This window comes from Mus pahari, chromosome 14 (assembly GCF_900095145.1).
Source record: "Mus pahari chromosome 14, PAHARI_EIJ_v1.1, whole genome shotgun sequence".
Classification (NCBI taxonomy): domain Eukaryota; kingdom Metazoa; phylum Chordata; class Mammalia; order Rodentia; family Muridae; genus Mus; species Mus pahari.
The window spans coordinates 69015251-69031865 of NC_034603.1; the positions used below are offsets into that span (position 1 = coordinate 69015251).

The following is a 16615-nucleotide window of genomic DNA, read 5'->3' on the forward strand; positions in this document are numbered from 1 at the left end:
GGATTTCTGAGTTCGAGGCCAGCCTGGTCTACAAAGTGAGTTCAAGGACAGCCAGGGCTACACAGAGAAACCCTGTCTCGGGGGGGGGGGGGGGGAGTGACAGAAAGGTTTGCTTTTTTTTTAAAAGAGTTATTTATTTTATTGTCTGTAAGTACACTGTAGCTGTCTTCAGACACACTAGAAGAGGGCATCAGATCTTGTTATAGATGGTTGTGAGCCACCATGTGGTTGCTGGGATTTGAACTCAGTCAGGACCTTTTGGAAGAGCATTCAGTGCTCTTAACCACTGAGCCATCATTCCAGTCCCCAAAAGGTTTGCTTTATAGTAAGCTTTCCCTTAGTTATAAATTTAAAAGAAAAGGAAAGAAAAAGACTGACTTTTGTGAGGATGTGTGCCTGAGGGTATATATGGGCACCACATTTAAGCAATGTCCTTGGGAGCCAGAAGAGGGTGTCAGATTCCCTGGAACTACAGGCTGTTGGGAGCCACCTGATGAAGGTGTTAAAAACTGAACCTGTGTCCTCTGAAAGAGCAGCAAGTGCTTTTAACCACCAAGTCACTTCTCCAGCCCATTGTAAGTTTTTACTTGCTTGCATTTTAATTGTGAGTGAGTACATATGTAGAGGTCAGGGAATGTACTGCCTGGTTTTGTGTCCACTTGACACAAGCTGGAGTTATCACAGAGAAAGAAGCTTCAGGTGAGGAAATGCCTCCATGAGATCCAGCTGTAAGGCATTTTCTCAAATAGTGATCTAGGGGGAGGGCCCCTTGTAGGTGGTACTATTTCTGGGCTGGTGGTCTAGGGTTCTATAAGAGAACAGGCTGAGCAAGCCAGGGGAAGCAAGCCAGTAAGGAACATCCCTCCATGGCCTCTGCATCAGCTCCTGCTTCCTGACCTGTTTGAGTTCCAGCCCTGATTTCCTTTAGTGATGAACAGCAATGTGGAAGTGTAAGCTGAATAAATCCTTTCCTCCCCAACTTGCTTCTTGGTCATGATGTTTTGTGCAGGAATAGAAACCCTGACTAAGACAGGGAGCAACCAAGTGGAGTTAGTTCTCTTGGCACCTTTATGAGTGGTTTTTTTTTGTTTTGTTTTGTTTTGTTTTGTTTTGTTTTTCAAGACAGGGTTTCTCTATATAAATCTGGCTGTCCTGGAACTCACTCTGTAGACCAGGCTGGCCTCGAACTCAGAAATCTATCTGCCTCTGCCTCCCATGTGCTGGTATTAAAGGCGTGCACCACCATTGCCCAGCTATGAGTATTACCAACTAAGGTCACCAGGCTTGTGCCTCAGGTGCATTGCCCAGTGAGCCATCCCACTGGCACATCCATGAGCTTTTAAATGTAGACGATTTTTAGTCAGTATCACTCCATCCCCCCAGAATCTGAATCATCATCCCTTTGTGCAGTGTTAACCACCTTTGTGTGTTACTGGGTACTAAACCCAGCCTAGCTCTGCTTTAGTCCAGTGTATCCAGGCTGTACTCATAACTGCTAACAGATCAGTAGAAGTTTGCCATGAAATCAGGCGCTAGGGTATAAAGTGTCTGTGTTACATTAAATTTACTTACTATGGCCCCAGAGCCAACAAGCGATGATGCCAGTCACCCCACTCCACCCCACAGATACTGTGTCACTATGTAACTCAGGCTGGCTTTGAACTCACGGACCCTCATGACTCAACTCTGAAATGCTGGTATTCTAGGTATATGCCACCATACCAAGCTGGTAATTTAAAAATACCACAGCAAGGGCAAAAAATGAAAAGGTAAAAGTTCATCAAAGGTATGTATGCATTGAGAGAGGGGGAGGGGGAAAAACATCATAGTGTATGCAGGGTTCAGTATTATCTGACGTTACAAGACACCCTTTAGAGATCTTGGAATGTATGTACCCTAGCCATGGTTATGTGACGCCTAGTGTATATATTTTTGATTGCCTCACAGTACTTATAAAATGTACTTATGTACTGTATGTATTGGGCAATGTGTGAGTGTGTGCACTTGCCATGGTGCACATGTGGCAGCCAGAGAAAAATCTGTGTCCTAAGGCTCAGACTCAGGCCGTCAGGTGGTAAGTGACTTTACCTGCTGAGCCACCTTAACAGCCCACCTCACAGCGCTGTGTTGGCACGGGTTGGGATTGCCTTTTTAAAACTGAGTAGGGAAAAGTTCAAGCATTTGCAAATAAAATAGGAAAATGAGCTGCACAAACTTATCATCCAGAAGGAAGAAATGTGCTAGAAGGAAAAACTAAATAGGACAAAAGGACACAGCACAGTGCACATGAGCAGGTCTATATAGAGCAGCACAAAAAAAATACACAAACAAGGAAGTGACGGCAGAGGACAGCTGAGTCATAAGGGACAAACTGCAATCACTGGAGAGGGAGCAGAGCAGAGAAGTGAAGCTGAGCAGGACCGTGCCTGGTGTTAGCGCATGCCAGCCACTCTGCTGAGAGGGCATCATGGAGGCCTGCAGTAGAGGACAGGGTAGCTGGGAGCCCAGCCAGGCAGGAAACTCACCTATTGTCTGTACTTTATTCTGTGTGAGATATAGACACTGAGTTCTAGTGGTGACAGACAGCCAGGTAAGACACTAAAGAGATGACTTGCTAGTATGAGAGAAACACAGTCCTTTTGTTACATGTATAACAGGATCACAGGAAAGGCTGGGAGGGAAGAGCCTGCCCCAAAGGGCTTAGTAATGTAGGTCTTGTGGTCATGGGGGTCCTGACGATGCAGAGGGCAATGACCGCACCTGACTAAGCCTGAAGGCTGGCTCCCACTACCAGCTCTGTCTGCAGGAGCAGAACAACCTCGGGCCAAACTTTCTACCTGAACCTTAGCTCCCCTTGGCAGTCTTCTGGGGTCACTGTGAGAATACAATGTCCAGAGGAGACTGCTCTGTTACTGCTTCTGAGACAGGCTAGACACCAAAGGAAGTTCTTAGTAAAAGAGAAATTGGATTGAGTCATGATACCAGATGGCTTTCATTCTCACCACTGACTCAATTCTGAAATAATTATATTTCAGTATGGTAATTACGATCCAAACTATATAAACACACTGTAAACACCAACTCTGAACAGATGAAAACTCCCATATGTAAAAAGGTAGTGACTGTTGTAGGAAGAGCTTGGAGATGAATAGGAATGAAAATCGAAAAAAAATTTAAAATGTTTCTCTTCTAGCTTCTGATAAGAGTAAATGTTTACTATAAAATTCAAATGTTTTAAACACTTTTCGTGCCACACAGTATTTTCAGCCTACTGTGTATCTGTTCTTTGAGTTTTAACAGGATGAATCACTGGGAACAGCATTTAGACTTGGATTTGGGGGAAAAAAAACAAAAACAGAACTACTAGATACCCATTTCAGCACTTAAAAAATGTTACAGTGTCACATTTAAAAAGGTAAAAAGAGCCAGCCAGCCAGTCGGTGACCTATGCTTTTAACACCAACAAGCAAAACAGGCAGAAGCAGGTAGATCTGTGAGTATGAGGTCAATCTGGTCTACAGGGGGAGTTCCAAGACAGCTAGGGCTACACAGAGAGAAATCCTGTCCAGAAAAAAGAAACAAGCAAGCAAAAAACAAAACACCCCCCCCTGCCCGGAAACACACATCAAGGACCTGCCACAGAGGCAGGTACGGCAGGGCAATGGTAGTGCGTATATACTGGTGGTACCAGATACTTGGGAGGCTGAGATGGGAAGACAACATCACAAGACCCCCACCTTGAGAATAAAAACAAAGCTACCACTCCTAAATAATTTAGGGACAAAAGGAATCTCAGTGCTCCTAGGAGATCTAAGAACGTAATACCTTATTCTGTAGCCACCAAGGAACAACCTTTGTTTTATTTTTTTCTAGGTAGGTAGGTAGATATGTATGTATTTATTTTTATTTTGGTTTTAGACAGGGTCTCTATGTAGCCCTGGCTGTCCAGAAATTTGCTCCATAAACCAGGCTGACCTCCAATTCAGAAATCTCCTTGGATCTATCTCCCAGTAGCTGGGATAAAAGCTCCAAGTAACAGTCTGTAGTTCTAATCAGTTATCATTAAGAACTAACTGCATGGGCTGCGCGTCTAACTCAGCAGTAGAGTGTGCCTATAGGATTCATTTCCTATTAACATACAGAGGGAGAGGGTTCACATAACTAAAAATCACCCAGGTAGGTTGGGACTCTAGGTGTAATGCAGCCTACCATGAAAAGGCCCTCAGTTCTATCCCAAGAACTGAAAAACAAAACAAATCACACACACACACACACACACACACACACACACACACACACACACACACACACACACAAGTAGGTTGAACATCCCACTATAGAACATTCTATATAAATGTCCTTAAGCTTTAAAAACAACTAGTTTTAAAATTATTAGAAGCAAACCTGGCATGGTGGCATATATCTTTAATCCCAACACTAGGAGGCAGAGGAGTGGGCCTCTGAGAAGTAGAGACTACCCTGGTTTACACAGTGAGACTCCATCTCAAAACAAAAAGCAAGCCAAAAGCTTGCAAATGCACACCCATAATTCTAGCATTTCGAGGCTGAGATAGGAGGCTGAGACCTTTGAGACCCTGTCTCAAGGGGAACAAGAAAGTGCACTAAGTAGCCAAGAACACTTAGCAACTGAAAATTTAGCAGTAACTTTCTTCCTTGCATCTTTAGTTTGTATGTATCTGAGTTTTTAAATGATGGTTTAATTTGCCAGAATGAGAAAGTACATTACATTTTTATGACTAAGTCCCACGGGAATATAAAATAAATGGACCCAATGGCACGTTATTGAAGACTTTTTGATCACTGTTTATAATTATTCTCAGTAAGCTTAGGCTTCTCCCAGCCCATCTTTCTCTCGCACTGTTATTTCTGCCTCTGTGGCTCTGATAGTCCATAGACTTGGGTGTAAATCTCATTAGGACTTGCTTTTGTTTAGCTGCGATGCTGTAGAGGCTAGCACTTTTGAAATCTTGTCTCTGGAAGCACACACATCTACCTAAACCTTATTAACTTGACTCTGAACATAAATAACCCCGTGAAACACAGAGGCAAATTTACTTGAATTTATCCATCGAAGCTAAATAAAAACAAAAAACACAAAAACAACCCCCCTAAACAAACAAATACCCTAACTGATTAATTTAAAAGGTATTTTTTGACATGTTGGTGTATGCATACTTGTGGAGGCTCCATACTGATGTCCTCCTTGCTTTCCACCTTAAGCACCGAGATGGGCCTTGCACTTGAACCTAGAGCTCACTGTCATTGCTAGTCTAGCATTTAGGGACCAAACTTTGGTGCTTATGCTCTCATGGTAAAAGTTTTCCCTCCGAGACATCTATCTCTCCAGCTCCCTCCTTCTAAATGCTGTGCTCTAATACCATATTATTAAAGAATATTTAAAACCTAGGCACAGTGGGACATGCCTTAATTCCAGTAGAAAGCAGACAGATCTCAGTGAGTTCGAGGCCAGCCTGGTCTACATAGCGAGTTCCAGGACAGCTAGGGTTACATACTGAAACCCTGTACAGAAAAAAAAGCAAAACCAAACCAAAACAACAACAAAAAACCATAGCAACCAAGAGTTCCCAAGTCAACCCCCAGCACTAAAATAAATATATAAAGTATTAAGAACTAATTTCACCCGGGCGTGGTGGCACACGCCTTTAATCCCAGGACTCGGGAGGCAGAGGCAGGTGGATTTCTGAGTTCCAGGCCAGCCTGGTCTACAAAGTGAGTTCCAGGACAGCCAGGGCTACACAGAGAAACCCTGTCTCGAAAAAAAAAACCCAAAAAACCAAACAAACAAACAAAAAAAGAACTAATTTCAAATTTAAGTAGGTTATGACACTACATGTCATTAATTCTAGCACTTTGGAGGCAGAGACAGGAGAATATCTGTGAGTTCAAGGACAACTTGGTCTATATGGTGAGTTCTAGGCAAGTCAGAACTACACAGGAATACTGTCTTGAAAAAACTAAAAATAAAAAAATAAAAAGATTAAAAAAAAAAAAAGGAAAAAATAGGGGGGGGGGGAGGTGCTCAGAGGTTAAGAGCACTGACTGCTCTCTCAGAGGTCCTGAGTTCAATTCCAGCAACCACATTGTGGCTCATGAAAAGAAAAAAACCCAACTTACTTAGTTTATTTAATGTCTACTATATCTTAGATTCTAACTACTAAAGATAATATAAACTTCTGTCCCCAAGGAGTTTATGTTCTCTGGGGAAGGAAAGAAGATGACTAAATTACACAGTATGTCATATAGTAAAGAACAACAGAAAATAAAATTAAAGGTTCCACGTCTAAGAAGTTGGTTTAGGGAGCTACAGAGATGGCTCAGTGGTAAAGAACACTGGCTGCTCTTCCAGAGGTATTGAGTTCAATTCCCAGCAACTACACGGTGGCTCACAACCATCTGTAATGGGATCTGATGCATGTATGTGTGTGAGGATGTCAGATCTTAAAGTTACAATTGTAAGCTGCCATGTGGGTGCTAGAAATTGAACTCAGATCCTCTGGAAGAGCGTTCTCCAGCCCTTGTTTAGGATTTTTAACATTCCTTATGCCAGAGTATTCATTTTCCCAGAGTATCCATTTATTTATCATCTATCTGTGGTGCTGAAAACTGAACTTGGAACCTAATATTCATCAAGTTTCTCTGCTTCCAAGCAAAAAGGAACAGGGTCATCCGTATCCCAGGCTAGCCTCACAGGGTCATCCATATCCCAGGCTAGCCTCACTGCCATTCGTACCCCAGGCTAGCCTCACAGGGTCATCTGTACCCCAGGCTAGCCTCACTGTCATCTGTACCCCAGGCCAGCCTCACAGTCATCTGTACCCCAGGCCAGCCTCACTGTCATTTGTACCCCAGGCCAGCCTCACTGTCATCTGTACCCCAGGCCAGTCTCACTGTCAAAGATGACCTTGTTTCTACTCCTCAAGTCTCGTCCTTCTGATGGGATTACAGATGTCGGTCACTAGACCCAACTTATACAGTGATTAGCTTCCTGTGTGCTAGCTAAGCCATTCTACTGAGCGAAGCCATTCTGAGCCCTAGTGCACAAAATTCTAAAAACTACAAAATCACACACTAAAAACTCATTTCCAAAGGTCCTAGTAGGCCTGAAAAGTAAGAACTCAACTGAGTACACAAGAGAACTTTCTAGGGAAATGGAAACATTTCCTAACTTGGAGGAAGGAGTTAGGCTTACACAGATAAACACTGGTCAAAGCTCACTCTTTTAGCCAGGTGTGGTAGTGCATGCCTAGAACCCTAGCACCCAAGAGGCTGAGGCAGGAGGATCTGAGTTCAAAGTCATCCTGGGCAAGATGGTGACTTTGAGGCTGATTTGGTCTATATAGTGTAACCCCCAACCCTCCCCCCCTAAAAAAGCAGGAAAGTGTAAATGCCTGAATAGACCAATAGATAGGTCCTGATTCATTTCATAGAAAGAGAAATTTAAAACCTCATTCCACACAGGACTTGCTAAAAGCTTTGAGGACAGGGGCATTCTCATTTAAATTTATAGGACCAGCAGGCATTCTATTGTTATTCTGATGCTATTTACTAGAGTCATTCCAAGAGATCAGGCAGGTCCCACCTCTGGAGAAAAAGCCAGAATCCTGCCATGCTGAAGAACCCATCAAGACAGTCTTTGCCTGGACAGGGGGCAGGGGTGGCAGAATGAAGACTACCTTTCTGTATTTTTAAAACTCTTCAGTGATGAAAAATACAAAGTCCTTTTAATATAAACAGATTGTTTTTCTCTACTATCTTAAACCTCTTCTACTCATTCACATGAAAGGTAATCACATAAAGAATCTCAGATTAGTAAACTCTTCCATTGACTTACCAGATTGGACACTCTAAGATTTTCTGCATAGCATGTAGGACATTTTGTACTTCTTGAATTCGAACAGCAGATAAATCCATTTCTTCCAGTTCCAGTGAACTTTTAACACAAATTTAAAAACACATGTAATTAAACTACATTAAAAGGCTTTTAAATACAGTAGCTTACCTGCCAACTTTCTTTTCCTTTTTGAGACAAGATGTCATATAACCCACACTGGCTTTGTACCTTATGTACTCAAGGTTAGTCTTAAACCTCTGATTCTCCTGCCTCCACCCACTTAGTGCTGGAATTACTGAAGGTAAATCACCCCATCCATGGGTTTGTAGTTCTCACGCTGCAGCCCACACACATCTGGAAATAATTATGCAGCCCAGATTAGCCTCCAACTTGAAGCAATCGCCCTGCCTCAGCCTTCTGAGGACAGGTGTAAGCTACTGCACCAGGCTTGTCATTTCTAAATAAGAAAAATTTAAATTTGGAGTGCTCTAGAATTATACCAACCATAGAGCTGATGAAAAAAACGTCACTGAAAAGCAAAAACAAGGGGCTAAGGAGGTGGCTCAGCAGTTAAGAGCACCCACTTCTCTTCCAAAGGTTCAATTCCCAGCATCCACAAGGTGGCTCACAACCATCTAGAATGGGATCCAATGCCCTTTTCTGGTGTGTCTGAAGACAGTGACAGTGACCTCACATATATAAAATGAATGGAACTGTTTAAAAAAATTCTTTTAAAAACCCCAAAACAGGGGGCTGGAGAGATGACTCAGCGGTTAAGAGCACTGACTGATCTTCCTGAGCTCCTGAGTTCAATTCCCAGCAACCATATGGCAGCTCACAATCATCTGTAATGAGCTTAGATGCCCTCTTCTGGTGTGTCTGAAAACAGCAACACTGTATCACTGTATTCACATAAAATAAATAAATCAATTTTTTTTTTTTTTTTTTTTGGTTTTTTTGAGACAGGGTTTCTCTGTGTAGCCCTGGCTGTCCTCAAACTCATTAAGAAACAAAACTCTCAAGCTGGGCGTGGTGGCGCACGCCTTTAATTCCAGCACTCAGGAGGCAGAGACAGGCGGATTTCTGAGTTCAAGGCCAGCCTGGTCTACAGAGTGAGTTCCAGGACAGCCAGGGCTATACAGAGAAACCCTGCCTCGAAAAAATCAAAAAAAAAAAAAAAAAGAAAAGAAAAAAAGAAAGAAACAAAACTCTCAGGGTCTGGAGAGGTGGTTCAGAACCCATGTCAGATGTCTGGAACTCTAGATCCAGGTCAGAGCCTCTGCACACACATACACATAATTAAAGATAATAAAAAAATGAATCTTTAAAAATTAAAAATTTCTCCAGGCAGTGGTGGCACATATACTTGATCCCAGCACTGAGAGTCAAAGGCAGGCAGATCTCTGAGTTCCAGGACAGTCTGGACTAGAGTGAGTTCCAGGACAGCCAGGGCTATACAGAGAAACCCTGCCTCGAAAAAATCAAAAAAAAAAAAAAAAAAAAAAAAAAAAAAAAAAGAAACAAAACTCTCAGGGTCTGGAGAGGTGGTTCAGAACCCATGTCAGATGTCTGGAACTCTAGATCCAGGTCAGAGCCTCTGCACACACATACACATAATTAAAGATAATAAAAAAATGAATCTTTAAAAATTAAAAATTTCTCCAGGCAGTGGTGGCACATATACTTGATCCCAGCACTGAGAGTCAAAGGCAGGCAGATCTCTGAGTTCCAGGACAGTCTGGACTAGAGTGAGTTTCAGGACAGCCAGGGCTATATAGAAAAACCCTGACTCAAAACAAAACAAACACCAATAAATAAATGGATAAATAAAATTCTTAGTAGTTGCTCTTTGTAGCTAGCAATCTAAATTCTCTACTCTTTGATATGTAGCCTCTAAAGCCTTCCTTGGGTCACTTCCTTTCAAGGGAAAAAAAAAAAAAAAAAAGCTACAATGGAGTGACTGGACAGAAGTGGTATATATGAACTTTCCCCAGAGTCTGGTTTTCTTTTTCTTCCTTAGAATCAAAACCAGTGGTGTCATACCTATAGTCTCAGGGACTGGAGAAGTTGAAGGTGGAGAATGGCTTGAACTCTGAAGTTCAGCAGTCTTTTTGGGCTAGTTTGGGAGGCCAAAAGATCAAGTATGGTGGTTTCAACCTGTACTTTCACCATTCAGGAAGTGCAGGCAGGAGGATAGAGCTACACAACCCAATTACAAAAGACCCTGTCTCAAAAACTCCAAAACTAGCTGAGCATGGTAGTGGTTACCTTTAATCCATCCCCCCAGAGACAGGGGCAGGTGGAGGAGTGTTCAAGACCAGCCTGTTCTATATACACAGCTCCAAGGCAGCCAGAGCTAATATAAATGAGACTAGACTCTGTCTCAAAACTTAACTACCCAGCATTCAGGAGGCAGAGGCAGGTGGATCTCTGTGAGTTCGAGGCCAGGCTGGTCTGCAGAGCTAGTTCCAGAACAGTCAAGGCTACACAAAAGTCAAAACCAAACCAAACCAAACCAACAACAGCATAAACGCTAAACAAACAAACAAAAAAGAAGCACACATGTTTTTTAAAAGTCGCCAAAAGGAACACTAAAAACTGCTGACGCTTCTCCACCCCTACCTCTTCTGGATGTTTCCCTGTTAAGGCACTTAACCTCAAGGCTCTCTTTAAACACGTCTTCTCTGCCAACAGCATCCAACACTATTGCCATTCCTTTATATACTTCTCTTCTAGCACCTTCTGTGAAATGTATACGAGTCTAGTTCTTCAGGAGTTTCCCTCCACGAACTCCGGTTTGTTTGTTTTTCCTCTTCCCTGCCACACTTCTGCCCTCCTTTCCTCTCATCCTTTAGCCCGCATCCGTATTCTACCTTCAAGGGACGATTACAGGCAAGACTCCCCCTCGTAGATCCTTTGCCCTTTCCTCAAGGCTGCCCCCGGGAATGCACAAACTACACCCTTCCCAGGAGTCCCATTTGAAAACATCTTGGACCCTTTAGTTCCGCCGCAGGCACTTTCCTAATCAGTAAACCCCCGTCTCCACCTGCCTTTCATATGAGTATTTCGGGGTACCCTCTCTGTTCCTCAGGGCTGTCTCACCTTTCCTCCGAGAAAAAAAGACCCGTACTTCCTAGCGCCGAAGCCTAAATGCCGGAGAAGCCCCCCAGAAAGGCGCTGGATCCTCTGGCTGCCACGGGCAGCGGCCGCGCAGCCGCAACTACAATCAATCTAAAATTCCCGCGCTCTCCGTCGCCAAGGAAACCGGCCGCTTGGCGCCTAGCGCTAGCCTTTCGGAATACAAGATCCAGACACGTCAGCGGAAGGGAAGGGAGGAGCGAGTTGGGGGTATGGGTGCTGAAACTGTTTCTGGGTTTGCGATTGGCTACCGAGTCTTTTCCTGTATGTCGTCACTAGAAAGAGACGGAAGAGAAAGAATTTTGAGTTTTTCTCTTAGGCAGCCCCTTCGCATCTACGCCTGTTTATTACGTCACAGTAGTTCTGGACAAAGGGTGGGAATCTCTACCTGAGGCCGGAATATGAGCGCAAGGTAGTCCCCAAAGCAGCTGCAAGACGAGGTCTCATCCCTCCCTCAGCCTTCCTGCCATCCTTCCTGCCATGGAAGTCTCCAGTTTCGGTAACTAGAGGCTTGGGTAAGAAGAACTACCAATTCCAGCATGCATTGCGGAACGAAAGGCCTGCTCCACCGCATCTCTTGGAAACTGTAGTCTTACGGAAAAGGGGCGTCCCACACCGGAAGCAGGCACGAGTACCCCCGGAGCCCAGTCGATACAGCGGAGACCTCCTCGCAGTTATGCGGCTTAGCTGCTATGAGTCGCAGCGTTCTGTGTTCGTGTCTCGTGCACAGAAAATAGAGTAAAAGGAGCTGTGAGTCTCAGGAGGACTACAACTCCCGTCCAGCCCCGCGATTCTCGGGTAACTCGTCCCCCGATGTCAGTGACCTGGGAAAAGCAGAGGGTGGCCAATCGGCTCGGGAAAGGGAAATCCAACCAGCTGACATCTGCGCGCTAGTTCCGCCCCTCGGCCTGGGTGTTTGTTATTGTTATGCGGCTCAGAGAGCTTCTGTCCCGCCCCTGCCAACGCAGCATTGACCAATCGGTAGGGGGGTGATTTTGAGGGGCAGATAGAAGGAGCCAATCATCTTGTGGAAAACTCCGGGAAACATGGGACTAGGCCCGGTCTCTGTCCGCCATGTTAGATTCACCCCGCAGGGATAGCAGGCGAGCTGGCTGCGAACGGTCCTTGCACTGGCCACTGGCAAGCGCCCCCCGTGGGCGGAAAGCTGGTAAGGAAGCCACTACTGTTACCTAGAACTAGGGACACGCCGTTCTTAGGGTGCTCGGGGGAGTTCAAGGGAAAAATCTTGCAAAGAGGAGTGACTTTTTCCGTGTTCAGGGGCAGCCAGTCTTTTCAGTGACCAGATGAGGGAGTCGCTTGGGTTGTCATCGATAGTGGGGGGGGGATACTGCCTGAGGGAGACTGTTCGTGGCTGGCTTAGAAAGGCCAATTTCTGCTAAGAAAAGGTCTAGATCCCCCCAGAACAAAAAGAGGGCTTCGATGGTGGTGACACTCACTGTCCTGGGGACATGGAGTTCCGGGAAACCATTACTGGAAGACTGGGATTGAGTCTGCGACAAGAAAAGACATACATCTTCCTCATTCTAGCCCTTTCCTATTTTTGAGGCTCTATTGATGGAAGATATCTTGAGCTTGGACCTTCCGAGTTAGAAAGGCGTCGTTTTTTCCCGTTATGTCAAAACACCCACCTTTCAGATGACACGTTTTAAAGCTTAGGTTGCTTGTGCCCGCCTGTGGTATAGAAAATGAAGTTCGGATTCCCAGGTTGGCTTTATTAAAATTATTTGTCGGGGTTGAAAAATAATCACGTGAGGAAAAGCTGACTTAGCCACATGAACGTGAGTCAATAAGGCATGAGTTTACAGTGCCATTTAGGAAAGTGCAGGCTTAGGCCCAGCTACCTGACTGCTGGAGATAAACCTTCAGGTATAGATGTGGTTAACTGTGCTTTTGATATTTTCACAAGTTCAAGATGATTCCTCTGGCTGAAAGAATTTTCACACGTAAGCCCTTTATGAAGACCTGTATATTGGCCAGCTAAACTAGATCCGCCTACTTCCTGTTTTCTCCCATGGGCAGAACAGCTGGTTGCTCCAAAGTATGGAAACTAATTCCCACTTGTGTAATTTCAGAATGGGGAAGATTAGTTTCCTTCCACACAGAAAAGAGTGGAAGAGTATTTCTTGAAGTTGGAAAGTGTGAGTGTGTTTCAGAATTTTTACATTTTGGTAAACTGGGTCACTTTGTTTTTCTGGTATAAAGAAAAAAACAAACCAACCAACTTGAACGTGCTGGGGAATTGATGAGCGTCTGCCTACATTTTACAGCTCCTAAGAAGGAAGAATTGCATTTCAGGTAAATGCATGCTAGATGTGTCAGCAGGGTGGGTGCTAGAGATTAGCATTAGCTTGGCAGTGAAGTCAACTCTAGGTAAAGACGAGTGATGGGAAAAAAATGAATAATTGAGTATATAAAATAGTCAGAATTAAGAATACAGGTTCTTTTGTTTCAATTATTTATTTTTAGACCGTTGGTGGTTTTGCCGGTTTGTATGTCTGTAGGAGGGTGTTAGATTCCCCTGGAATTGGAATTACAGACAGTTGGAAGCTGCTGCACGGGTGCTGGGAATTGAACTGGGTCCTCGGGGGAGTAGGCAGGGCCCTTAACTGCTGAGCCATCTCTCCAGCCCTACAGGCTCATAAAATGACAGTTGTATCCATAGTACAACACTCTGAAGGCAGAAGCAGGCAAATCTATAGCAATTGCCAAGCCAGCATGGGCTGCAGAGTGAGACTATGTCTCCTTCAAAAATTTGTAATAAACTAGAAACTATCTTAGGGAAATAAAGACTTGTTTCTGTTGATAAGAATTTACACACTTTGTGGTGCTAGAAATTAACCCCACAGCGTTGCACATAATTGAACCGACTGGTTGCCCTTTACTCCCAGTCTCCTAGGCCATAATTTTATTAAATTCCTTTGGTAACACTGTTAAGGTCAGCAAAATAGTATTGTTTTTACGGATGAAACAGTCGAAGCTCAGAGATAAACAATGTTTCTCACAGTTCCTGGACTAGTCTGGTGGTGGAACTGTATCTGGAACCCTGAGTCTTCCCATCCCATGGCCTCCCTTCCTGTGACATTGGAAAAGTCTAGGACTTAATCTTGTTTGCCTCTTGTGTGTGGAGCAAAATCTGGCCCTTTCTAGAAGCAGATTGAAAAATGTGCTGAATATTTTAAGAGGTGACTTTTTTTTTAATGCCAATGAATTTATTTGTAGCTTTAAACAACTTAAACTATCTTTCCCCCTAAAGTCACAGCTCATCAGTAAGCAAAGTCCTTCATTTTAAGTCAAATAGACTTTAATAATAGGTAGATTAAAGAATTGCCAGCTTCTTAGGCGTGATAATGGTGGGTTTTACATTTTTTTCTCATAAATATTTACAAATGAAAGGATGAACATTTTGTCAAGAGAGACATTGTCATGGGGCAAGGTTGTAGCTCAGTGGTAGAGTGATTCCCTAGCATCTAGACATTTGCAGACACACACACACACACACACACACACACACACACCTGAAAGGAAGGAATACTGGATAACTAAATTAGTTCCCAATTAGATATTGTGGAAGCTAGCTGATAGGTCCAAAGGACTCATCACTTTCCTTTCTTTACTTTTATACACCTTTAAATTTTCCCATAAGTAATTGTGAGAGGTTTTGGTAGATTGTTGTTGTTTTTGTTGTCGTTGTTTTATTTTGGTGTTGGTTTGTTTGCTTATTTTCTGGAGACTAGGGTTCATTTTGTAACCCAGGCTATTCTTGAACTCATTACCTAAAATTGGAAATTCCTTCTACTTGTATTTCCCAAGGCAGAGACCTTGTCTGTATTAATCCACCTTGCTGGCTTACACTACAGATGCTCAACTATCCAAGCACTTAAATAGGCAGTGAAAATCTTAGAGACCTAAAACATGTAAAGGGATTTTTGTAGCTGTAGATAAAATTTAAACAGCTATTTATCTACCTTCCCCACGCCCCACCTCTTTAATCCTAAAGATAAGATCTCCTTGTTTCCTAGGCTGACCTAGAACTCTTGGACTTCCATTACCATCCTGTGTCAACTTCTGAGTAACTGGGACTACAGGTATGTGCCGAACTCAGCTTTTCTCTCTGACATGGAAGTTCTATATAAGTGGTAACTGTAACATAAGTGCAAATCTTTATAGCAGTAGCTTGAGTATTCGTGTCTTTATTTTTGAGAAGGAAAAGTCCTGTGTAACAGTGAGATTTGGTAGAAAACACATTACTAGGTAGTAATGTCATCATGGGGACATTGTCTCTCTCATTCACTATGATCTTCCAAGTCTAACTTATGTATCAGGGCTGATGCCTCTGGGTGGGGTTTTAATCCCTTCCTCTTCCTTTCATCTACCCATCCTCGCAGCTCCAGCCCGACAGCATGGAACCACAGGTTACTCTAAATGTGACTTTTAAAAATGAAACTCAAAGCTTTCTGGTTTCGGATCCAGAAAATACAACCTGGGCTGATGTTGAAGCGATGGTAAGTACCACTTTGTTCTGTTTCTCAGTGCTTTACGCACAGATAGTTTTCAAAATGTTGCTATTCTGAGCAGTTTATCCATTTCTGGACATTTTGGAAAATCGTTTTTTACAGGGATTTGGTATTTGTAGAGAATATGTTCAAGGACAAAGGGAAGAAACAACTATGTTCCTTTAAACATCTTTAAAATTACATATATTAATTTTTTTGAGTGAGAGCAAAAGTCTGGGACAATTTTGGGAGTTGGGTCTCTCTCTCTTTTTTTTTTTTGTTTTTTTGTTTTTTTCGAGACAGGGTTTTTCTGTGTAGCCCTGGCTGTCCTGGAACTCACTTCATAGACCTGGCTGGCCTCGAACTCAGAAATCCACCTGCCTCTGCCTCCCAAGTGCTGGGATTAAAGGCATGCGCCACCACCGCCCGGCTGGTTCTCTCTTGTATGAGGTAAAATGATATTTTCAGTGAATTAGAGTTTAGAGACATTATGGGGATAAATTAGGCTGTCCTCCCCTGCAGCCAGGCGTAGTGGGTGTTGTCTGACTGGAGAGCAGGCGCACTGCTGTGTTTGTTACCTGACAGGGATGGGATTTGTGTTTTGCAAGACCGGCCAGTTGCTTTATTGCTGGGTCAAAGGTTGGCTGTCTCGGAGCTGGCAGAAAGCAAAGCAGAAACTCCCATGGGTGCTCATGCAGCAGCTCTTCTGTTGCTTGCTTTGGTAATAGTTTTCTTTCATCTTGCTTTGCCCTTTGTACTCTTCTAGTTTGTGGGTTTGCCATGGTCAATGTTTTACTACTTGGACATCTGTGTTTAATGTAACCATTTTTGGTTACAAATATGTCTTTACCTGGTTATCTACGTGGGTGACTTCAACAGGAAGGACATTTTAGAAAGGGGCCTTCTGGTGTGTTACCCTCTAGTTCCCTGTCTTCCAGCAATTTCTCTCCATCCTGCCCTAGGCAGGTGACTATTGAGGAAGCAGTGGGGTCTTGTTAAATGATCTGAGTACCAGATTTATTTCTTTCTCTAGCAGCAATTGGGTGAGTTGGCAGCTTGCCCTTTTCTTTTATTGGATTTTTTTTTTTTT

The 16615-nt window shown here is 43.5% G+C and overlaps 2 protein-coding genes across 6 annotated transcripts in view; one reads left to right on the top strand and one right to left on the bottom strand.

Annotated features, from left to right (window-relative positions):
• The window catches only part of Brca1 (BRCA1 DNA repair associated), a 64584-nt gene extending 53412 nt beyond the window's left edge, over window positions 1-11172 (bottom strand). The window contains exons 1-2 of one of the 2 annotated variants that reach the window (XM_021211578.1): window positions 10976-11172; window positions 7874-7972 (exon numbers count right to left, since the gene is read on the bottom strand). In XM_021211578.1, the coding sequence (XP_021067237.1) occupies window positions 7874-7953 (80 nt within the window). In that variant the 5' untranslated portion in view covers window positions 7954-7972; window positions 10976-11172. The remainder of the gene's footprint in view (window positions 1-7873; window positions 7973-10975) is intronic. The other variant, XM_021211580.2, reaches the window with a different exon arrangement.
• A 705-nt stretch (window positions 11173-11877) lies between these two features.
• The window catches only part of Nbr1 (NBR1 autophagy cargo receptor), a 28371-nt gene continuing 23633 nt past the window's right edge, over window positions 11878-16615 (top strand). For 3 of the 4 annotated variants that reach the window (XM_021211850.1, XM_021211853.1, XM_021211852.1), the window contains exons 1-4: window positions 11878-12179; window positions 13235-13327; window positions 15052-15117; window positions 15418-15534. In XM_021211850.1, the coding sequence (XP_021067509.1) occupies window positions 15433-15534 (102 nt within the window). In that variant the 5' untranslated portion in view covers window positions 11878-12179; window positions 13235-13327; window positions 15052-15117; window positions 15418-15432. The remainder of the gene's footprint in view (window positions 12180-13234; window positions 13328-15051; window positions 15118-15417; window positions 15535-16615) is intronic. The other variant, XM_029545881.1, reaches the window with a different exon arrangement.